This window comes from Chiloscyllium plagiosum, chromosome 1 (assembly GCF_004010195.1).
Source record: "Chiloscyllium plagiosum isolate BGI_BamShark_2017 chromosome 1, ASM401019v2, whole genome shotgun sequence".
NCBI lineage: Eukaryota > Metazoa > Chordata > Chondrichthyes > Orectolobiformes > Hemiscylliidae > Chiloscyllium > Chiloscyllium plagiosum.
In genome coordinates, this window is record NC_057710.1 from 59,284,764 (window position 1) to 59,310,200 (window position 25,437).

General features: G+C 41.7%; 1 protein-coding gene across 3 annotated transcripts in view; it reads right to left on the reverse strand.

Annotated features, from left to right (window-relative positions):
* Nucleotides 1-9,382: 9,382 nt before the first annotated feature.
* zfr (zinc finger RNA binding protein) overlaps nucleotides 9,383-25,437 on the reverse strand; it is a 97,022-nt gene continuing 80,967 nt past the window's right edge. For 2 of the 3 annotated variants that reach the window (XM_043687475.1, XM_043687472.1), the window contains 2 exons: nucleotides 22,763-22,860; nucleotides 9,383-10,445 (listed from right to left, as the gene is read on the reverse strand). In XM_043687475.1, coding sequence (XP_043543410.1) covers nucleotides 10,260-10,445; nucleotides 22,763-22,860 — 284 coding nt within the window. In that variant the 3' untranslated portion in view covers nucleotides 9,383-10,259. Of the gene's footprint in view, nucleotides 10,446-22,762; nucleotides 22,861-25,437 lie in introns of those variants that run through there. The other variant, XM_043687482.1, reaches the window with a different exon arrangement.

Genomic DNA, 25,437 nt, shown 5'->3' on the forward strand with positions numbered 1-25,437 from the left:
TGCCAGTCCTGCCCATCCCTGAGCCATGTTTTTGTAATTGCTATGATATCCCAGTCCCATGTTCCTAACCATGCCCTGAGTTCATCTGCCTTCCCTGTTTGGCCCCTTGCATTGAAATAAATGCAGTTTAATTCATTAGTCCTACCTTGCACCTGCCTGCCCTGCCTGTTTGACTCGCTTCTGTTCTCAACTGTACCAGTCTCAGATTGATCTCTTTCCTCACTATCTCCCTGGGTCCCAGCCCCCCACCTTACTAGTTTAAATCCTCCCAAGCAGTTCTAGCAAATTTCCCTGCCAGTATATTAGTCCCCTTCCAATTTAGGTGCAATCCATCCTTCTTGTATAGGTCACTTCTACCCCAAAAGAGATTCCAATGATCAAAAAATGTGAATCCTTCTCCCAAACACCAGCTCCTCAGCCATGCATTCATCTGCTCTATCCTCCTATTCCTGCCCTACTAGCTCATAGCACTGGGAGTAATCCAGATATTACTACTCTTGAGGACCTCCTTTTTAAATTTCTGCCTAACTCTCTGTAATCTCCCTTCAGAATTTCAACCTTTTCCCTTCCTATATCGTTGGTTCCAATGTGGACAATTATCTCTTGCTGGCCCCTCTCCCCCGTGAGAACATTCTGCACCTTCTCTGAGACATCCTTGATCCTGGCACCAGGGAAACACACCATTCTGCTTTTTCACTGCTGGCCACAGAAACGTGCGTGCTCGCATCACCTCCATGGCAGTGCAGTCCAGGCACCCAACACTCTCTGTTTGAAATGTTTTGCCCATACGTCTCCCCTAAACTTTCCCCTTTTCACCTTGAACCTGTGCTCTCTTGTAGTTTATGCCTCTCATAATTTTGTAAACCTCTGTCAGGTCACACCTCCCCCGCCTCCCCCAGCTTTCATCTTTCCAGTGAAAACAATGCGAGTTTATCCAACCTCTCCTCGTAACTAAAACCCTCCAGACCAGACAACATCTTGGTAAACCTTCTCTGCACCCTCTCAAAAACATACAGGTCCTTCTGGTAGAGTGGCTACCAAAACTGCATGCAATATTCCAAATGTGGCCGAACTAAAGTTTTGTGTAGCTGAAACATAACTTACCAAGTTTTATATTTGTTGCCCCAACCAATGAAGGCAAACATGTAGTGTGCTTTCTTGACCACCTTACCCACCTGTGTTGTCACTTTCAGGGATCTATGGACCTGTACACCCAGATTCCTCTGTATGTCAATGTTCCTAAGGGTTCTGCTATCTACTGTATAATTCGCATCTGAATTTGATCTTCCAAAATGCATCACCTCACATTTGTCTGGATTAAATTCCATCCACTATTTCTCTGGCCAAATCTGCAATCCATATATCCCACTGAATCCTTTGACAATCCTCATCACAATCTACAACTCTGCAAAGTTACATCTGACAACCTACATTTGTCTCCAGATTATTTATATATATTACAAACAACAAAGATCCCAGCACCGATCCCTGCCAAACAGCACTAGTTACGAACTCCATTTTGAAAGAACCTTTCCACTGCTAGCCTAAGTCTTCTATGACTAAACCAGTTTTATATACTCCAGCCAGCACACACCAAATCCCATGAGACTCTACCTTCTGTACCAGCTTGCCATTTGGTACCCTATCAAATGGTGGCTAAGTAGTTAGCACTGCTCCCTCACAATGCCAGGGGTCTGGGTTGAATTCCAGCATTGGAATTGAGAGGGGTTTGCACGTTTCCTTTGTCTTTGAGTGGGCCTACTCTTTCCCTGGCTACCCTCCTGTTTCTAATATATGTATAAACTGTTTTGAGTCTCCTTCACCCTGCTGGCCAAGGACATTTCAAAGCCCCTTTAGCCCTCCCAAATGCCCATTTGAGCTCCTTCCTACTATCTCTATATTCTTCAAGGACTTTGTCTGTTTTTAATTCCTGAGGTATGCTTCTTTTTTTTTGACTAAGTTGATATTTTTCCCTTTCATCCAGGGTTCCTGAATCCTGCTATTCCTATCCTTCATTTTCACAGAAACATGCTTGTCGTGCATGCTAATCAACTGGTCGTTAAAAGACTCCCACATGTCAGATTTGGATTTACCCTCAAACAGCTGCAACCAATCGACATTCTCCAATTCTTGCCGAATTCAGTCAACAAATTATTACAGAATACAAACCTGCTCTTGTAGCCACAGTATTTATATGGCAAGCTCTGTTCAGTTTCTAGTAAATAATAACCTCCATGTTGATAGTTGGAGGCTTCAGCAATGGTAACATTTGACTATATTCACTGGAGTTCAGAAGAATGAGGTGGTGGCTGGGGTAAATCTCATAGAAACCTGTGAAACTTTAACAGAAGGAGACAGGGTAAACACAGAAAGGCTGATGCCAATGATCAAGGAGTCATAGTTCAAATGTATGAGGTAGGCCATGAAGGATTGTGGAATTCTCCACCAGACAGTGGTGAGCCTGTGGAATTCTCTGCTGCTGAAAGCAATTCAGACCAAAACATTGAATGCTTCCAAGAAGAATTTAGGATACTTCTTCGCAATAAAGTTATCAAAGAGTATGGGGAGAAATGCGAACAGGATACTTAGTTGGATGATCAGCCATGATCACGTTGAATGGTGGAGCAGTCTCAAAGGGCCAAATGCTCCTCCTATTTTCTTTTTAATGCCACTGAATATCCAAGGAGGAGGTTAGATTCCCATTTGTAGCAGACAGACATTGGCTCGAATTTGTGGAATAAATGTTAGGCCTGAATGTTTCTAGGATTTGCTGCATATAAACACAGATTTCACGCTCATGATTCCTCGGATTCTGAAGCAATGTCCAGTACCAAACATGATAAACATCTCTACTTCCAATTTTCTATGATACAAGGAAGGTCATGTACAAAGCAGCTAAATATGGTTAGATCTAGGACATTGTCCTCAGGAACTTGACGGCTCTTACGGTGAAGTGGTAGTGTTCCTCCCTCTGAGCCAGAAGGCCTGCGTTCATGTCCCATCTATACCAAAAGTGTGTCACAACATACTTGAACAGTTGATTTTTTTTAAAAAATCTATCCACAGTAATTCCTATAGCAATCTCCTACACTGAGGTGATTAACCAGACTATTCTTTTTTCCTGCTAGGTACGACTTCAACCAGCAGAGCTTTCCATGATTTTGCTAGGGTTCTTTGATCCCATACTCAGTTGAATGCTGTCTTGATGCCACTTTTATTTCACCTCTGGAACTCAGCTCTTGTCCGTATTTGCCCAAGACATAATGAGCCCAGACTAGAAATTGGACAGACCCAAAGTAAGTATCATTGAGTTGGTTACTGTGTTGCCAGTAATTTAGCTCTGTGAGAACATTCAAAATAGAGGCATTCAGCCCCTCGAGCCTACTCTTCCATTCAATAAGATTGTGGTTATCTGCTTTAAAATTCCACATTCTCATTTATCCCCACCATAAGAAATTAGCTGCCAGAGTAAGTGGTGGAATCGGGTACAATTACAACATTTAAAAGGCAGGGGGGTGGGAATCAGAGCCACGTGTCTGAGAGGAGGTCAGTTGCAGACAGGACAGTGACAGGATATATTGAATCTATCAGAAAGGTTTCTCACACGATGAAACAAAGGGATCGGTTAAAGTGTGTCTGCTTTAATGCAAGGCGTGTCCGAATAAGAGTGTCGATTAGATGGGTGGAAGTTAGGAACAGCAAGGGAACAGCCACCGCATTGGGGGTTTTCTACAGACCACCTAATAGCAGTAGAGAGATTGAAGATCTCATAGGTGGGCAGATTCTGGAAAAATGCAAAAGGAGCAGGGTTGTTGTTATGGGTGATTTCAACCTTCCCAATATCAACTGGAACCTCCTTAGTGCAGATGGTTTGGATGGAGCCATTTTTGTTAGGTGTGTTCAGGAGGGTTTCCTTACTCAGTATGTAGACAGACCGACAAGGGGAGAGGCCATTTTGGATTTGGTGCGCGGCAATGAGCCAGGACAGGTGTCAGATCTCGCGGTAGGAGAGCACTTTGGTGAAAGTGATCACAATTGCCTCACATTTAGCATAGCCTTGGAGAATGAAAGGTGTAGTTACCAAGGGAAAATATTTAATTGGGGAAAAGGAAATTACAACGCTATCAGACAGGAGTTGGGAAGTACAGATTGGGAGCAATTGTTCCACAGAAAGGGCACAGCAGACATGTGGAGACTATTTAAGGAGCAGTTGTTGCGAGTGATGCACAAATGTATTCCTCTGAGACAGGTAAGAAGGAGTAAGATTAAGGAACTTTGGATGATGAGAACAGAGGAGCTTCTCGTCAAAAGGAAAAAGGCAACTTACGTAAGGTGGAGGAAGCAAGGATCTAACACAGCTTTAGAGGATTACAGGCTTGCTAGTAAGGAGCTCAGAAATGGACTGAGGAGAGCCAGGAGGGAGCATGAAAAAGGCTTAGCAAGGATTAGGGAGAACCCAAAGGCATTTTACTCATACGTGAGGAATAAGAGAATGATCAGGGAGAAGGTAGGGCCGATCAGGGATAGCAGAGGGAACTTGTGCGTGGAGTCTGAGCAGATAGGGGAAGCCCTAAATGAGTTTTTTGATTCGGTTTTCAACAAGGAAAGGGAACTTGTTGTAAATGAAAACTTACAGGAGCTGGGATACAATCTTGACCAGATCAAGATTGATGAAGATGAGTGATAGAAATGTTAGAAAACATTAAGATTGATAAATCCCGAGGGCCAGACCAGATTTATCCTAGGCTGCTCCGGGAAGTGAGAAAGGAGGTTGCTAAGCCGCTGGCGAGGATCTTTGCCTCCTCACTCTCCATGGGAGCCATACCAGAAGATTGGAAGGAGGCAAATGTTGTTCCACTTTTCAAGAAGGGTAATAGAGAATACCCTGGCAATGACAGACCAGTCAGTCTCACGTCCGTGGTCAGCAAAGTTGTGGAAAGAATTCTGAGGGATAGGATTTATGACTACTTGTCAAAGCATAGTGTGATTAAAGGCAGTCAGCATAGCTTTGTGAGGGGCAGGTCATGCCTCACAAATCTTATTCTTTGAGGTGATGTCAACACAGGATGACGACGGTTGAGCAGTGGATATGGTGTATATGGATCTCAGCAAGGCATTTGATAGGGTTCCCCAGGGTAGGCTCATTCATAAAATCAGGAAGTATGGGATACAGGGAGATTTGGCTATCTGGATTCAGAAATAGCTGGCTAACAGAAAGCAGAGAGTGGTTGTAGTTGGAAAGTATTCTGCCTGGGAGACCGTGTTGAGTGGGGTCCCGCAGGGGTCTGTTCTTGGGCCTCTGCTCTTGTAGTTTTTATAAGTGACTTGGATGAGGAGGTTGAGGGGTGGGTTAGTAAATTTGCAGATGACACTAAGGTTGGAGGTGTCATCGATAGTATAGAGGGCTGCTGCAGCATGACATAGACAGGATTCAGAGCTGGGCTGAGAAACGGCAGATGGAATTCAACCTGGATAAATGCGAAGTGATGTATTTTAGAAGGTTGAACTTGAATGCTGAATATAGGATTAAAGACAGGATTCTTGGCAGTGTGGAGGAACAGAGGGATCTGGGTGTGCAAGTACATAGATCCCTCAAAATTGCCACCCAAGTGGATAGGGTTGTTAAGAAAGAATATGGTGTTTTGGCTTTCATTAATAGGGGTATCGAGTTTAAGGGCCGCGAGGTTTTGCTGCAGCTCTACAAGTCCCTGGTGAGACCACATTTGGAATAGTGTGTCCAGTTCTGGTCGGCCTACTATAGGAAAGATACAAAGGCTTTGGAGAGGGTGGAAAGAAGGTTTACCAGGATGCTGCCTGGACTGGAGGGCTTGCCTTATGAAGAAAGGTTGAATAAGCTCAGACTTTTCTCTCTGGAGAGGAGAAGGAAGAGAGGAGACCTGATTGCGGTGTACAAAGTAAGAGGAATAGATAGAGTCAATAGCCAGAGACTTTTACTCAGGGCAGGATTGACTGATACGAGAAGTCATAGTTTGAAAATACTAGGAGGAAGGTATAAAGGAGACATCAGAGGTAGGTTCTTTACGCAGAGAGTTGTGAATGCATGGAATGTGTTGCCAGTTGAGGTGGTGGAAGTGAAGTTATTGGGGCCATTTAAGCGACTGCTGGACATGCACATGGATAACAATGAGTTGAGGGGTGTGTAGGTTAAGTTACTATATTATACATTAGGATTAAGTCTTGGCACAACATCGTGGGCTTAAGGGCCCTGTTCAGTGCTGTACTTTTCTATGTTCTAAGGCATTTGGGTGGGTATTTGAATAAGAAGGGTTTCGAGAGATATGGACCAAGTGCTAGCAAATGGGACTACATTAATTTAGGATATCTGGTCAGCATTGACAAGTTGGACTGAGGGTCTGTTCCAATGCTGTACATCTCTATGACTCTATAACCCTTCATATACAGCCTCACAATAATCTATCCACCTCTGCCTTACAAATATTAAACTGACACTGCTTCCATTACCTTCTGAAGCAGTGTTTCAAAGTCAAACCACCCTCATCTATTCTAAAAGCGCAATCCTTAATTTTGAAATAGAACCCCCCTGTTGATGATACCTTCCATAACATTGCTGATGATGGAGAGGGCTGGTGGTGTGGGAATTAGTTGACTTGCGTTTAACTGCCCATACCACTAAAAACTGCAACAACACTAAATAAGCTTAATACCGTCCAGAACAACGCAGGTCACTTCAACAGAATCCATTCCATCATCTTCAACATTCACACTATTTACCACTATCACAGTGTATATCATCTATAGGCTTCGAGTAAGGCTCCTCGAACAGCACTTTCTGAACCCACAACATTTACCGAGAGGACAAGGGAAGGAGCTGCATGGGAACACTACGACTTGCAAGTTCCCCATCAATCCAAAAGCCATCCTGACTTGGAATTATATCAAGATTCCCTCCCTGTTACTAAATCAAAATCTTGGAATGCCCTTCCTGACAGTATTGTGGGTGTGCCTACATCTGAAGGACTGAAGTTCAAAGCAGCTAGCTTCTCCAGAGTAATTAACTAAGTTAGAGAAATAAATGCTCGCTTAGCAACAATACAAAAACAAACCCATTAGATTGTTGTCTAAATGCCAGTGTTGTAGATGTATTGGAATGTTGATCTTAGGACATAGCCAGTTCTCAAGCATAAGACTGGAATGAATCAAGTTGACTGGAGATTGGCATCTACCTGTGATGCTAGGGACCTCAGGAAGCCAAGACATATTGGAACATCTGGTTGATGATATTTCCAAAAGCTTCAGCTAAGATTTTTGCACTGATGTGCTGGACTCTCCATTATTCAGGAAGGCAATTTTTGTGAGGCCACCTCCTTCCATTGGTTAACTATCCACCACTACTTGTCACTGGACATAGCAGGACTTCACAGCCAAAATATGATCTATTTGTTGTGGGATAATGCTACTTCTACTTCTTTTATAGCATGCGATTTCGAGTGGGTCTTGGCTTCAGTAGATTAACACCTCATTATTAGGTATTCCTATGCTGCTAGTCCTGCACACTTCATTCAACCAGATTTAATCCCCAGCTTGATGATCATGGTAGAATGGTGGTCATGGGTTACAGATCACAAGATTAAATCATATTCGGCTCTTGCTGAAGGCCCATAATGCCTTCTAGAATGCCCAACTTGAGTTGTTAGATCTGTTTGAAATCTATCCCATTTAGCAGAGTGTCGGTGCCACATGTGATGGAAGGTATCCTCAACATCAAGTCAGGTCTGTGTCCATCAATCCATTTAACACTGTCATGAAAAAACATATGTAAAAAGTATTGATAAAGAGGAGTTCAAGTAAGCTTTTGCTACTTTTCTCCCCCACCAGCAGAATAGACTCAGTCCATCAGCTATATCCTTTAGAACTTAGTCAAATTGCCCAGTAGTCATTCTACTGAACCACTCTTGGTGATGGATATTGATGTCTCACTGTGCACCCGTACTATCCTCCATGTTTTGTTCAAGGCAGAGCATACGATTCATCAGCCAAGGACATTCAGCAATAACCAGTAAGACCTTTCCATGTCCATAGAGTCATAGAGATGTTCAGCATGGAAACAGACCTTTTGGTCCAACCTCAATGTTTAAGCTGATGACATGAGATCTCATGGGGTCAGATTCAATACTGAGGACTCCCATTGCAAAATCATCCCTGATAAGCGTGTACTGCTGGTGTGTGAGAGAACATACACAGATATGGTGATAGCCATTTTTGGAACATAATCGTATTCACTGAATCATTACATACAGATGTTAGGCTGTCCCAATTTTGCAACAAGCCTCCACATGTCAGTAATGAAGACTTTGGAGGGGTGACTGGGGTGTGCACATCTAGGTTTATGCTTAGTGATCTGCCTACTTTAATTTGTTTTTGACTTTGTTGCAGTTAAATACAACAGAGTGGCTTGATATGACAGGCCGTTTGAGGATATTTTGGAGTCAACTATGTTGCTATAGTCACACGTAAGGTACATCAGATTTGGGAGATTTCCTTTCCAACAAGAGATTAGTAAACCCGATTACTTCCGACAATTTCATGGTTAGTCCTTTAATTCCAGCTTTAACAATTGAATTTCTAATCAGAATTCTGTGCGACTTGAGAAAACTATTGCTTTAACTAGGATGCACAATGCGAAATGTTACATCACAACAGTATTCAGCACACATTTTGTCAATCCTGTTGTCAGCTGTGATGAACTTAGGCCAATTTAAGTTTTACAAAGTAAACAATCATTGTTGGTATATCTCCTGTAATAACATACAGAAGTTACTCCAAAATAATGTTTATCTTCTCAGGATAGGAACTGCTGAAAAGGCTATTGAGATTTAAAGTTATGTGTATGACACCTTACGCTGACAATTAGTTAATTACCTTACCTTAAGCCAAAAATATATGGGCGGCACGGTGGCTAGCACTGTTGCCTCACAGCGCCAGAGACCCAGGTTCAATTCCCGCCTCAGGCGACTGACTGTGTGGAGTTTGCACGTTCTCCCCGTGTCTGCGTGGGTTTCCTCCGGGTGCTCCGGTTTCCTCCCACAGTCCAAAGATGTGCAGGGTCAGGTGAATTGGCCATACTAAATTGCCCGTAGTGTTAGGTAAGGGGTAAATGTAGGGGTATGAGTGGGTTCACATCGGCGGGTCGGTGTGGACTTGTTGGGCCGAAGGACCTGTTTCCACAGTATAATGTAATCTGTAATAATGGATATCTTTATTTTAACAGCACTTCATTTGGAATTTTTATTTTGAACACAAAAGCTACCTAGATTTTACACATTCGATGTACTGATGGTACTGCTGGACTGTCCAAAATGCAGGAAGTACAAAGATGAAAACTTAAGCAACACAAAACATGGAAATATAATGTCCTCTAAGTTTTATTGATGCGGTAAGAAGTGACAAAGTATACATCAGGGGGACAGTTCAACTTCAATTACAACAGAACTGTTCATCACATCAACTGCATACAAGCGTATAGATACTACATACTTAAACCATATAAAACAACTACACATTATTCTTACCACTGAAAACAAAACAAAAATAAACAAGTAAACTGTTAAGTTTTATAAAAGCATTGCTACAACACAAACCTCCAAGGCTATAGCTCAGTCATGCAAGATTTACTAGGAATGACTGTAAAAGCACTGCATTAAAATCGCTGACAAGCCCATACACAGAACTGCTTTTTTTATGCTGATGCACAGCTGACAAGAAACTAACTTTATATAAACCAAAGAAACTGATTCTTATTCACATTCATCTTTTTGCTTGATAGAGAAGTCACAGGTTCTGCAAAAGCACACATTTAGTTGAACTGACGTTGCAGTATTTGAGTTGCAAGTGCTTAGAAGCACTGCCATCTATGGTATACTGCAGAATTAACATGGCCCTCCATCCCATTTTTAATATGTTAAACGAGATTCAAGTTGAAAGTCTGTTTACATTAGAACCTCTAAGTGTATAAAATTGGTTTTGTGCTAAGGATTAGAGAAATGATGTAAAGGTTAAGTAGTTCTGGATAAATGTCACAAATAGGACCATTAACAATCGGTTTAAATATGCTTAAACAACATGCCATTTGAGTGTAAAGCAGATGAGTACTTTATTTACATTTACCATAACTTTTTTTTTTTAAAATAAATCAAAACTTAGAAATCAGACACTGCTTTATGCCAAGTTCACCGAAAGTCAACATTGTATTAACAATCTGGAGTACTATGTATAATGATTTAAAATTCTCCACTGTCAAAATCTTTTTTATCCTTCTTTCCTTCTGCTTCCAATCCATCAGTGCCATCGCTATTGTCCCTCCTTCTCTTTCGGTTACGTACATTGAAACGTGGATTAATCTGAGGTAATGGATCCATTCCAAGGACTTTGTGAATCTGACGGAATGCTACTAATCTCAGTGCAAACTGTAGAAAAAAAATTATGGCTTTAATCTACTCACTAAATGTGTTAAGCTTTATGTCCATTCTCAAGTATAAATGATGTGCAGAACAAGATATAAAATCAACTTGTATTTACGTAATGCTTTTAATGCAGAAAACATCCCAAGCATAACAATGTCAAAATTTAACAGCAAGACAAAATGGAGATATCAAGAGTGAAATTCATGAAACATACAAACTGGTTTAAAGCCGAAAAATATTACATTTTGTCAAGCAGGTACATGATACCTCTGCAAAGCAACTTGGGAGTTGCAGGAATGATGGTGCACCCAACGCTGCACTGAACTCTACCTTGAGCACTAATCCACAAAATAAACAAGCACTTCCTCACCATGAAGAATTTGGATAAAGGAGGTGGTGTCTTTGGTCTTATTTACTGAATGAGCAAGGAAGCCATTGGCCACATGGCTTCTCAACATAGCTGATGCAGAAGATTCAAAGACAATAATTGCCATAATTTAGTATACATAATAGGTTCAAAAGTGTTTATCTCAGACAATGGCAATAAATTGTTTACCAACCATCTATACCAACCATCTACTGATTTCCCCAAATAATCAATGAAAATGTCTGAAACTCTAAAGCTTGAAGTTTTTTTCCTTTCCTGTTTGCAGTTCTGGAACAAATACAGAAATCTAGATTAAGTCTAAGAATATTTAAACATTCTCTCTTTTGTTCTCTTGCTCGATGTCATTATAACCCAGAGATGGATTCAATAATGCAGCTGAGAAGTCCACAAGTTCTGTAGACAGCTACTTTATGTTTAACATTTGCCTAATACATTCTGACATTGTGGAGAACTGTGAAATTATACTTTGAGGAATCAATGGAAACAAAAAAGCAACGACATAGCACAGAAGATAAATAAGTCGCTCAAGAAAATAGAGAATTGACAAAATTTGAATTTCACAAATCTGAAGAATACAGGGGATGAAATAAATATTCATACACATATCTTTAAAGACTTTAGCGAACAGAGGAAAGGTCAAAATCAAAAGATAAGAACAGCAGAATTCTCAATGACAAAAACAGAAGTTGCCAACAAAGCTCAGCAAGTCTGGAGCATCTATGAAGAGAAATCAAAGTTAGTGTTGAGTCTGGTGACCCTTCCTTGTTTTTGTTTCTGACTCACAGCATCTGTAGTTATTTAGTTTTTTTTAATATAGAGTTTTCAATGAATTGAATTCAAGAGATTGCAGCATAAGAGATTTTAGACTAGAACACAGGTCTGGGAGACAACTAAATCATTGACTCGGGTTTCCGATAACAGAAAGACCTGGAGCAGGATCAAGCAATGTTACAACTGAAATACCGAATTTATGGGATGAAGATGACATATGGAGAAGTTGCTCAATTGCAGAGTAGATAGAAATGCTATATGCATAGTCAGATTTAGCTCATTGCAGTCATCGCGGATACAAAAAAAACCAAGTGGTGACGGACAAATGAGAGATGTGGTCTTCCAAATGTTTAACTGAAAAGAAAATGGAAGGTCTCTTTTTAGTAGCCTGTTCAGAACTTGGAAGCTCTTCCAAATGTGGATGCTGTAGACCATTTTTGGACATACTTATGCTTTATGGGTAGCTAAAATCACATACCAGTGTGCCAAATGAGAGGAATTGAACTTGAAGATAGAAAAGTGCAAATTCCAACTGAGCTTTATCAGATGAAACCTTTGATTTTGTCCTTAAAAGTTAAGATTAGATTAGATTCCCTACTGTGTGGAAACAGTTCCTTTGGCCCAACAAGTCCATACCAACCCTCCAAAGAGTAGCCCACCCAGTCCCATTTCCCTCTGACTACTGCACCTAAAACTAAGGGCAATTTAACATGGCCAATTCACCTAACCCGCACATCTTTGGACTTTGGAAGGAAACCGGAGCAAACCCACGCAGACACAGGGAGAATGTGCAAACTCCACACAGATAATCACCCAAGGCTGGAATCGAACCTAGAACCCTGGTGCTGTGAGGCAGCAATGCTAACCACCGTGCCGCCCCATATAACATTGATTAAAAGAAAAAGGTGGATAAACTGCACTTTAAGAATAAAAAAGATTCTTACTACTTCACTGAATAGCACAAAGAAGATGAGACAGCAATTTAGCAAACAAAAGAGTAAACATTTGTTCAATAAAGGCATGCTAGTAAGTTTAAAATGATACTGGTAAAAATGAAGCAGGTGAATGATCTCTGCCATTAAAAAGTAAACTGGTCCAAAAGTGACTCATCAACTACAGTATAAATGAAATACACGGACTGCAAATGAAAATAATTAATAGATGATGAAATAGTGTTCATTGGAATTGCCAATTGGAAAAAAATCTTTAACAGGTTAGTAAATTGGGTAACTTTGCAACAAGAGTTGCAGCTCTCAATTATGTATTAATGCAACACAATTTATATCCATTGATGTGGATATAAAAAAAGTTAGGGCATGGCAATATTATCCTTCATACTAAATTAAAAATTAGTAAGGACCCAACTTCAGTGAAGAGGACACTATTAGATGATGGATTAGTTTCCTCCAGCTCCAGCTACAATTTCTCCATCATGATATGGACTCTGGGTCATGAGGTTTGGTTGAAAAAAATTTCAAAGGACTTTTGCATTCCTCACTGAAAGGACAGCTGACACTATCAAGTTCAGAAGCTGTAAATAGAATCTTGCATCTATTTGGGACAGTACATTCGAATTGCACAACAGCAAAGTCACTTCTGAAAATGCTTAGAGATTTTTTTTTGGACAGAGTGACTACAAAAATAAATCTTGCGCTTGAGCCTGGCACCCACCTTCACTGATTAAAAAAAAGGAATCACCATACGAACACTCTCAATGTATCTTGCTATGCCCTGAACTAAGAATTTCCACTCACAGACTGACAGCACCTTTGTGGTGTAGGCCAAAGTGTTGTTGACCATTTCATTTCCAGCATTTTGCTTTAAACGTCTCTCTCGTAACTACAGTTTAAGGTTCGCTTGTCCTCTCCTTCGTACTCCATCAGACTCAACACTCAAAGGATCCCAAGTTACCATTTCCACCAATCCAGTGGAATGAGTGAATTCTCATCTCTCTCAGCATTCCTACCATTATCAAAAAAGTATTGAACAAACTATTGGGATTGAAGGAAGGCCTACATTCTACATTAAAGTAAGTGGCAGCAGAGATCATGGATCTATTGGTTACCATATTCCAAACTTCCTTGGATGCGCAAATGGCTCCAGCAGTTTGGAAAAATGCTAATATTCAAAAGGGGAGGAGGCAGAAAGTAAGGGACTATAGCCAGTTAGTTTAATGTGCGTCATTGGGAAATTATTAGAATCTGTTACTAAGTAAGTAACAACAAGACATTTGGAATTACGCAAAAGCTAGCATGCAGATACAGCAGGCAATAAGGAAGGCCAGCAGAATTTTGGTATTTATTAATAAAATAAGGGAAAGTGTTGCTGCAACTGCACAAGGCATTAGCAAGACCGCAACCGGAGTACTGCGTACAATTTTGGTCCCCTAAATTAAAAATTAGTAAGGACCCAACTTCAGTGAAGAGTACACTTATTAGATGATGGAGTATTTTCCTCCAGCTACAATTTCTCCATCATGATATGGACTCTGGGTCAGGAGGTTTGGTTGAAAAAAATTTCACAGGACTTTTGCATTTCTCACTGAAAGGACAGCTGAATTGCCTACTCCCACTTACGTTCTCATGGGCTTGAGTAAGACGTGATAATGAATGAAGTTGGATTACAGGCAGTTCAGAGCAGGTTGACTAGATTGGATCCAAAGATGCGGGTTTGTCTTATGAAGAGAGATTGAGCAGTTTAGGTCTGTACCTTAAAAGAATGACAGGAGATCTAGTTGAGCTATCTCCATAATGTGCTCAAAATTACATGATAAGCAAAGTAGACATGGATGCTTCCTCATAGGGGGCAATCTAGAATGAGGGGTCAAGTTTTAGCAGAAGGGGTACCAGATTTAAAACACAGAAGAGGAGAAATTATTTCTCCTAAAGGATCGTGAATCTATGGAATTCACTACTTGTGAGAGCACTTAATGCTGGAACAGTGAGTAAATTTAAAAGGAGGAACTAAGAGAGATTTTTAACTAGTATTGGGCTGAAGGGCTATGGAAATGGGCAGCAAAGTTGAGTTCAGGCTAAGGTGGCATTGGGTGGCACGGTGGTTAGCACTGCTGCCTCACAGCGCCAGAGACCCGGGTACAATTTCCACCTCAGGCAACTCGGTGTGGAATTTGCACATTCTCCCAGTGTCTGCATGGGTTTCCTCCGGGTGATCCGGTTTCCTCCCGTATTCCAAAAATGTGCAGGTAAGGTGAATTGGCCATGCTAAATTGCCCATAGTGTTAGGTGAAGGGGTACATGTAGGGGAATGTGTCTGCGTGGGTTGCGCTTCGGAGGGTCGGTGTGGACTTGTTGGGCCGAAGGGCCTGTTTCCACACTAAGTAATCTAATCTAAAAAAAAGATGAGATCAGTTATGATTGTATCAAGTGGCAGAGGAGGCTTGAGGGCCTACTCCTACTTCTTATGTTCTCATGGGCTTGAGCAAGATGTGATAATCTGGCCTACAGCTCAGTTACGCTCATCACCTGTCCTTTCGGATGGTATCTTTCCATGCAAATGGAGATCTTGACACTTGCCCTTTTAACCTCATCTGTTTTCACAATCCAAGGCTCCAAACCTTGGAATGGCAGCCCACATGAATGGCACCACTATACTATCTCCAACGTTCACTTTCTGCATCACCATTACACAGCGGTAACAGTATACATCATCTACAAAATGCACTGCAGTACGTCCCCAAGGATCCCTTGACAGCACTTTACAAAGCCTCACCCACAATGCCCTTGATGAACAAAGTCAGAGATGCATGAGAACAATACAGGTACTCGTCCAAGCCAAACACCAGCCAGACTTGGAAGTGTATTGTACTTTCTTAACTGTTATAGAGTCATAGAGATGTACAGCATGGAAACAGACCCTTCGGTCCAACCCGTCCATGACGACCAGATATCCCAACCCAGTCTAGTCCCACCTGCCAGCACCTGGCCCATATCCCTCCAAACCCTTCCTATTCATATACCCATCCAAATGCCTCTTAAATGTTGCAATTGTACCAGCCTCCACCACTTCCTCTGGCAGCTCATTCCATACACGTACCACCCTCTGCGTGAAAAAGTTGCCCCGTAGGTCTCTTTTATATCTTTCCCCTCTCACCCTAAACCTATGCCCTCTAGTTCTGGACTCCACAAACCCAGGGAAAAGACTTTGTCTATTCATCCTATCCATGCCCCTATTTAATTTTGTAAACCTCTATAAGGTCACCCTTCAGCCTCCAATGCTCCACGGAAAACAGCCCCCGCCTGTTCAGCCTCTCCCTATAGCTCAAATCCTCCAACCACGACAACATCCTTGTAAATCTTTTCTGAACCCTTTCACGTTTCACAACATCTTTCCGATAGGAAGGAGACCAGAATTGCATGCAATATTCCAACAGTGGCCTAACCAATACCCTGAACAGCCACAACATGACCTTCCGACTCCTGTACTCAATACTCTGACCAACAAAGGAAAGCATACCAAATGCCTTCTTCACTATCCTATCTACCTGTGACTCCACTTTCATGGAGCTATGATCCTGCACTCCAAGGTCTCTTTGTTCAGCAACACTCCCTAGGACCTTACCATTAAGTGTATAAGTCCTGCTAAGATTTGCTTTCCTAAAACGCAGCACCTCGTATTTTTCTGAATTAAACTCCATCTGCCACTTCTCAGCCCATTGGCCCACCTGGTCAAGATCCTGTTGTAATCTGAGGTAACCCTCTTACCGAATCAAAATTCTGGAACTTGCTTCTGGACAGCATCATGAGTACACCGACGCCCAAGGACTGCAGCAGTTCAAAAGGCTCACACATTACTTTATTCATTTATTGAATATGGGCACTGTGGGTTGGGCCAATATTAATTGCCCATTTCTAGTTACCCTCAAAATGGATCAGGGTAAGCTTCCTTCTTGAGCTTCCTCCTTCACCTGCAGTCCATGTTGTGCAGGTGACCGAGAGCATTCTTAGAGAAGAAGTACCATGGTTTTGACCAACTTATGTTGAAGGAACAGAGATATATTTACAAGTCAGAATGGCGAGTGGCTTGGAGGATAACTTACAGGGTGGTGGTGTTCCCAAGAATCTGCTCTCCTAGTCCTTCTAGATGGAAACTGTCTTGGGTTTGGAAGGTGTTGTCTAAGATGCTTTGGTGAACGTCTGCATTCCATCTTGCAAAATATACACACTGCTGCTACTGAGCATCGGTGGAGAATGTTTGTGGGTGTGTTGCCAACCTAAAGGATTGCTTTGTCCTGGACGATGTGAAGCTTTGGGTGTTATTACTCATTCAGGAAAATAGGGGCATTCAACTATACAACTTATTTATAGCTTGTGAATAGGTTGTGTGGAATCAGGTGAGCTACATGCTGTAGGAGCTGCACTTGTCGCCATAATATTTCTATAGCTGATCCAGTTCAGAGGAAGGTCAATGGTAACCTCCAAGATGTGGATAATAGGGCAACTCAGCAACAGTAAATGTATGATGGGTTATATTCTATCTTATTGAAGATAGTTACATTCTCTCGTTGGGGATGGTCATTGCCTGGGGAAAGCATCAGTCAGCCCAAAATCTTGATACTACCGAGCTATTGCTGCATTTGGACATTGACTGCTTCAGTACTTGAGCAGTCGTGAACAGTGCTGAACATCCCCACTTCAGAGCTTGTGTTAGAGGGAACGTTACTGACGGAACAACAGAAAACGGTTGGGCCTTGAACACGACCCCAAGTAACTCCTGCAGAGATGGCATGGAGCTGAGATAGCTGTCCACCAATAAACACACCCATAATTGTCTTCCTCTGTATAATTCATGCAAATATGAAATGTCCCCAATTCCGATTTACTCCAGTTTTGTTTGAGCTCCTTGACATCACACTGTCAAATTCAGGGTGGATGTGCGTCACTCTCATTTCACCTCTGGAATTCAGCTCTTTAGTTCATGTTTGAACCAAGGTTATAAAATGAGGTGAGGAGCTGATTGGTCCTAGCAGACTCCAAACTGAGCAGGGAACAGGTTATTGGAAGGCAAGTGTGATCTGCAACATTTGATAGCACTGTTGATTACCTCTACCATCACTTCCATTATTTAAACAGAGAATAACTGCAGAATTCTGGTGTTCTAGTCCACAAGCCACAATGGTAGTAGCATGCAAATAAAGCAAATAATTAAGACATCTAATGAAATGCAATCCTTTATTATAAGAGAGATTAAAGGTAAAGGTTAGGACATTATGCTTCACTTAAACAGGCTGAGGCCACCTCTTAAGTATTGTGTGTAGGGTTGGTTTGCTTACTTAAGGAAGGATGTAAATACATTTGATGTGGATAAGAGAAGGCTTACTTTCTATACAACTAACATGTGCATGTTGTCTTATGGGGAAAGGTTGGATAGACTTGGCTCTTTTCCACTGGGGTCAGAAGAATGAGGGATGACTTATAAAGGGCATACAGCCTTTGGCCAAACTAGTCCATGCCTAAAGGGTTCATAAACTGAACTATCATCTGTCTGTGTTTGGCCCATATCCCTCTCTACCTTTCCTATCCATGTACCTGCCCAGGTCTTTTAAATGTTGTAACTGTACCTGTCTCTACCACTTCCTCTGGCAGCTCATGTACACACCACCCTGCGTGAAGATGTTGCCCCTCAGGTCCCTTTTAAATCTTTCCATGCTCACCTTAAAGCTATGCCTACCCTGGGGAAAAGACCTCAGCTATTCACCTTATCTATACCACTCATGATTTTATACATCTCTATAAGGTCACCCCTCATCCTTCTACATGCCAAAGAAAAAAATCCCAGCCTATCTAGCCTCTCCTTATAATGCAAACCCTACAGTCTTGGTAACATCCTTGTAAATCTTTTTTGCACCCTTTCCAGTTTAATAACATCCTTCCTATAGGACAGTGACCAGAATTGTATACAACACTCCAAATGTGGCCTTACCAATGTCTTGTACAGCGGTTATATGATGTTGCAACTCCCGTACTCAATGCTCTGACTAATGAAGCCAAGCATGCCAAACGCTTTCTTCACCGCCCTGCCTATCTGTGACATCATTTTCAAGGAATTATTTTTCTTTTAATTGTCTGAATGGTCCTGAACACCTGAAAGGGCTTGACAAAAAGAACACGGAAGAGAGAATTCCTCTTATGGGCAAGTCCAGATCTATGGGTTACCATTTAAAACCAGAGCAAGGTGGGGAATTTTATGAAGAGTAGAAGAAACTTCTTCTTTGAGGGTTGTGCAACTTTGGAATTCTGCTTCAGAAGTGGGTGGATGGGGTCTCATTGAATATTGTTAAGGCAGAGGGAGATTGATTTCTTTCTGGGGGTTACTGGAATGTGCAATTTGAAAAAAAAGAGCCTTATATTACTGAATAGTGCAGCAGCCCTGAGAAGCCAAATGGAGTACTTCCAATCTTAATTAGCAAATTCTTATGCTCTCCATGTCCATGCCAATGATGGCTGTATCTCATGAACAAATTAAAAAAAAAACAAATGACTTGCACTTACATCTGTTATACTGTATTCACTGCTCACAAGATCATCTCCTATATACTGGGGAGATCTAATGCGGATCTGTGATATGTACTAGTTCTGACGGCAAGTGAGATCCTGAGCTTCTTACTGCCTGTCATTTGAATTCTCTACGTGCCCTCACTCCAACCTTTGTGCCACAGCCTTCCAAAGAAGCTCAACTTAAGCTTGAGGAACAGCACTTCAATTTTCTCCTGGGAACTTCTACCACCTTTGCATTCAACAACCTCAAATTCTGATCTCTGTCCTCACTGTGATTTATTTTTCATTGTTGATTTGTTTTTTCTATCTACCTTGTTCCTCCTCTTTACTCTTGCTTTGGCTTTCAGACAGCATATATACAGCATCTTGCCATTCACATCCAAACACAATTTTACATCATGTTCCCATCCAGAACAGCAATAGTGTATAAGCAAACTGCACACACCAGAGCCTACTCAGACATTCCATAAGAGGTAGCAACAGAAATAGTCGATTTGGCATGCAGATATTTCCTGCCACTCAATATAATGGCTCATCTGATAATCCTCAATATCATGTCTTTTCCCCCTCAACCCTCAATTGCCTGCTGTTTAAAAATGTCTTTCTGTCTGTCTCAGCCTTGAAGATACTTAATGATACTGCCTCTACAGACCAGAGGTAACAAATTCCATTGATTCACCACCTTCAGAAAAAGCTTCCTCATTGCTTCTTAAAAGAGTGATCCCTTACTCTGGAGATTAAGGCCTCTGGTCCTAGACTCTCCCACAATGGGAACCAACTGTTCAGCATCTAACTTGTCAAGCCCCTTAAGAATCTTATCTTTCAATGAGGTAATGTCTCACTTTACCAAACTCCAATGACTACAGGCCCAACCTACTCAATCTCTTCTCATAAGGCCTTCATGCCTGGGGTCAACCTAGTGAACTTTCACTGGACTGCATCCAATGCCAGCATTTCTTTCCTTAGGCAAGGAAATCAAGACTGATTTGATTAGCGGTTGAAGAGGTACAGTTTTAACCAGACTTCCCTATTCTTGTACTCCATTCCCTTTGATGTAAAGGCCAATAGTTCATTGGCCTTCCCTACTACCTGCTGAATTGCAGAGCCTGATGAACGTAGATACTAGTTTTTTTTGTGTGCGAATTGCACATTAGGACCCCAAATACCTCTGTGCTGCAGCTTTCTGCAGTCTTTCTCAATTCAGCTCTCCTATTCTTCCTTCCAAAAGTTCCTAACCTGACAAGTCTCCACACTACATTCCATCTGCCAAAGGTTTTATTCATTCAACTTATCTACATCCCTCTGCAGACTCTTAATGTCACCCTCACCACTCATCTTCCCATCTATTCTGATGTCATCTGAAAACCTGGCAATAATGTATTCACTGCCCAATATACCGGCCACTGCAGCGGACAGCTGGAACTGACAACCGGAAGCGGCAGATACAAATCACTATAAATGCCGGAGGAAATATCACAGACACGCTTTACAGGAGGCTCCCAAGCACTGAGGATGTCACCTAGACAGGGGACGAAACGTCTGCAACACAAATGCCCAGCTCGGCGAACAGAACTACAACAAAGACGAAATTATTGAAAAATTCGATATAGACACAACAAAAGGCCCTACATGAGGAAGGAGAAAGTGAGGACTGCAGATGCTGGAGATCAGAGTCGAGAGTGTGTTGCTTTCTCAGCTATCTTTCCCCCAAACCCAACCCCTCCCATTTATCTCTCAGCCGTGGCCCACAAGCATCATTCCTGATGACGGGCTTATGCCCAAAATGTTAATTCTCCTGCTCCCCAGATGGTGCCTGACCTGCTATGCTTTCCCAGCAACACATTCTCGACTCGGTGTGAGGAAGACAATGTTGGTTTGTCCACAGTTATGACATGAAGAAATAACAGGATAAGATCTTTAAATTTTTTTGCTAGCAGCAAGAGAAAGAAAATTATAGCAGTCAGGAAGGTATTAAAAGGAAGAAAAGAGTACTGTTTTAGATTGTGAGCTCAGGCATTGGTTTAGCATTTTGGATATTCACAAAGATGTGCTAATTGTGAAACAACTGACTGATCAAGAGTTTGGGCAAACAGTACTGTGCAGTCATGTAAAACTCAAGAAGCTGTCTGAAGATGATGGTGAAATTGAAGCTGCAGAAAGAATTTTCATCAATAAATACATTCAATCACAGATGTTACAGCTGGATTTATTTCATATCAAATCAAGAGATCAGGTCTGTGTACATGCGGGGAATCAAAATACATAAGATAAACAAGTTTGCAAGATTAGTTTAAGGAGATAGTCAGGGGATGTGGGCACTAGCCATACCCAAGTAACCATACAAATATGGTAATTCTATGATAGAACAGTCTATCAATGGTTACCATCAGAACTGTACAGAAGGGAAATGCATTTTCATGAGTTACTGCCTTAAGGTTATTAGATGAGGGTGGGAGTAGAGGAAAGATTAATTTAAAAACTCCCACCTGAGCCAGACTCTCCTTCCTACAGTCTGGCAAATTCTCTGTTTCAGCAAAAGCCTGAGGCTGTCAGAATAGGGAGGTATAACCTGCACCCACTTTATCCCGGTTTCCTGGCTGTTAAAAACAATGCTCCACGCATGCTCAAAAATTAGGCTCAAAGTTGGGGCATTTTCCTGTGTTAAACACTTACAAGATACCTTATTAATTAACTACTGGATGTCTCAGTACAATCTAAATCCTCTCATCTATATACCCCACCAGTCCCTACTAGCTTAAAAAAAAAGTTCAAGCAGGACTCTTCTTTTGGAAAAAAACTTTATTCTATCTGATTGCACTATGATTTACTAAGTGGATTCTTAAGATATTCTTAATAGATTCCAGAATTTTGCCAATGAATGACGTCACGTTAACTGGCCTCAGTTTTCTCTTTCCACCCTTGACCTCATAATCCACTGGATGCTCCAAGACCTGGGAAATTAAGGATCGGGAATTGACAGTGGTGCTCACTCAAACCGGCTGTCCCTCAACTGATTTAGAGTGGGCTTCTGCCTCCATCTGAGGGGAACTTCCATTCTAGACAGCTACCAGACAATCTGATTAGGGGCTACAGGCAACAAAGGAAGTAAAACCATGAAAATCAAGAATGCTGAGGACATGTAATTTTTAATATCCATTACATGTTAAAGGGGCAATGACTTGTGAATTTCCCCATCTTGATGACTGAAACATACGCACAACAAATATACCATAAGACCATAACATATAGGAGCATGATTAGGACATTCAGCTCAAGTCTGCTCCATTATTTGATCATGGTTGATATGTTTCTCAACCCCATTCTCCTGCCTTCTTCCTGTAACCCTTGATACCTCACACCTCATTCTGATCCTTGAACACAAAAGACTTTTTTTTAAACTTTGAAAGACTTTCCCTCTGGTAAAATCTGCACTAAATTGTATAAAAGGTTTGTGATCATTCAATTGAGAACATATTTCTTAAAATCAACTGTAGGCTGAAACAAATACCCTCATTACACAGGGCAGACAAGAAAACATAATTTAATTATTTTCAGTAAAGGACAGGTTTCCACAAGTTCCAAGAGCAACTTCTTTTCCATTTTTAACTTATCATACAACATAACTGACCTGGTTATGGGAACCTTACCTGTGCACTAGCCGTGATATCTTCCCGTTGTTGTACGGTCACTGAATTTAGTGTATCACTAGGGTTCTTTTCACAAGGATCATAAAGTCCAGGACCACCTGAAATAGTTAATAAAAATAGTATCTTTCTAACTTTTAGAACTACTTCCAAATATCGTTCACTGTTTCATTACTTTACAAAGACAAGCATTTACTAAACTGAAATCACAACTCCCTTAACGTTTACAATACTCATGGAGGGGGACAGGAGCAGACTGTATGGGAAAGTAAGTATTTAATTGGGGCAGGGGAAATCACAATGCTATTATTCAGGAATTGGGGTGCTTAAATTGAGAACAGATGTTGTCAGGGAAATGCATGAGGTAGTTTAGGAAACACGTGCTGGTAGTGCTAGACAGGTTTGTCCCACTGAGGCAAGCAAGGTATGGTAGGTTCAAAGGACCAAGGACGACAAGGGATGTGGAACACCTTGTCAAGAGAAGAAGAAAGCTTACTTCAGGTTGAGGAGGCAGGATCATGCAGGGCTCTAGAGGGTTAGAAGATAGCCAGAAAGGAACTGAAGAATAGACTTAGGAGAGCCGGAAGGGGGCATGAAAAAGCTTTAGCTGGTAGGATTAAGGAAAACCCCAAGGCATTCTACACTTGCGAGGAACAAGAGGATGGCCAGATTGAGGATAGGGCCGATTAGGGATAATGGAAGAAACTTGTGCTTGGAGTTGGAGGTGGTAGGGGAGGTCCTTAATGAATACTTTGCTTCTGTATTCACTACAGAAAGGGACCTTGACATTTCTAAAGAGCATGAAACAGACCGATATGCTCAAAGGAGGATGTGCAGAAAATTTTGAAAAACATAAGGATAGCAAGTCCCCTGGGCAGACGGGATATATACCCAAAGTTACTACAGGAAGTGTGGGAAAAGATTTCTGCGCCTTTAGCGATGATCTTTGCATCCTTGCCATCTAGTGCCAGATGATTGGAGTGTGGCAAATTGGAGGGTGTTCAAGAAAGAGAATAGGGATAATTCAGTCAGTCAGTCAGTCTTTCGTCTGTTGTGGGCAAATTATTGGAGAGGATTCAGAGACACAGATTTATGACTACTTGGAAAATTATAGCTTCATTAGAAGATAGTCAGAATGGATTTGAGGGGTGGCAGGTCATGCCTCAAAGCTTATTGAATTCTTTAAGGATGTGACAAAACACCAAAGGTGAAGGCAGAGCAGTGGATGTGGTATACATGGATTTTAGCAAGGCATTTGTTACTCTTCTTTAGGAAGTAAGGAGGCATAGGATACAGAGAAATTTGGCTGTCTAGATATAGAATTGGCTGGTCTACAGCAGAGGGTGGTAGTAGATGGAAAGCATTCGGCCTGGAGCTTGGTGACCAGTGATGTGCCACAGGGATCAGTTCTGGGACTTTGCTCTTTGTGATTTTTATAAATGACTTGGATGAGGAAATGGAAGGGTGGGTTCCCAAGTTTGGTAATGACACAAAGGTTGGTGGAGTTGTGGGTAGTGTGGAAGGCTATTGTCGGTTGAAATAAGACTGACAGGATGCAAAGCTAGCCTGAAAAGTGGCAGATAGAGTTCAACCTGGAAAAGTGTGAAGTGATTCATTTTGAAAGGTCTAAATTGAATGCAGAATGCAGGGTTAAATGCAGGATTCTTGGCAGTGTGGAAGAACAGAAGGATCTTGGGGTCCATGTACATAGATCCCTCAAAGTTGCCACCCAAGTTGACAGAGTTGTAAAGAAGGTGTATGGTGTGTTGGCTTTCATTAGTAGAGGGATTGAGTTTAAGAGCTGCGAGATTATGCGGTAGCTCTATAGAGCCCTGGTTAAACTACACTTGGAATATTGTGTTCAGTTCTGGTTGCCTCATTATAGGAAGGACATAGAAGCGTTACAGAGGGTGCAGAGGATATTTACCAAGATGCTGCCTGACTGGAGGGCATGTCATATGGAGAAAAGTTAAGGGATCTAGGGGCTTTTCTCATTGGAGCATAGAAGGCTGCCAGTGGTGGAGGCTGGTACAATTGCAACATTTAAGAGGCATTTGGATGGGTTTATGAATAGAAAGGGTTTGGAGGGATATGGGTGGGGCGCTGGCAGGTGGGACTAGATTGGGTTGGGATATCTGGTCAGCATGGACGGGTTGGACTGAACGGTCTGTTTCCATGCTGTACATCTCTATGAGATCACTTGATAGAGGTGTACAACACGATGAGAGGCATAGATACAGTGGATAGCCAAAGACATTTTCCCAGGGCGGAAATGGCTATCACGAAGGGGCATAATTTAAAGGTGACTGGAGGAAGGTTTAGGAGAGATGTCGGAGGTAGGTTCTTTACAGAGTGGTGGGTTTGTGGAATGCACTACCATCAGTGGTTGTAGAGTCAGATACATCAGGGACATTTAAATGACTCTTGGATAGGTACATGGAAGATTGTACTGTGAAGGGTATGTGCGTTAGTTTGATCTTAGAATAGGATGAAAGGTCGGCACAACATCAAGGGCAGAAGGACCTGTACTATGCTGTCCTATGTTCTATGAAATTATTTCATCTAAAGAGCGATCAGCCTGTGGAATTCTCTGCCACAGAAAGCGATTGAGGCCAAAACACTGAATGTTTCAAAGAATTACATATAATTCTTAGGGATAAAGGGATCAAAGAGGGGGG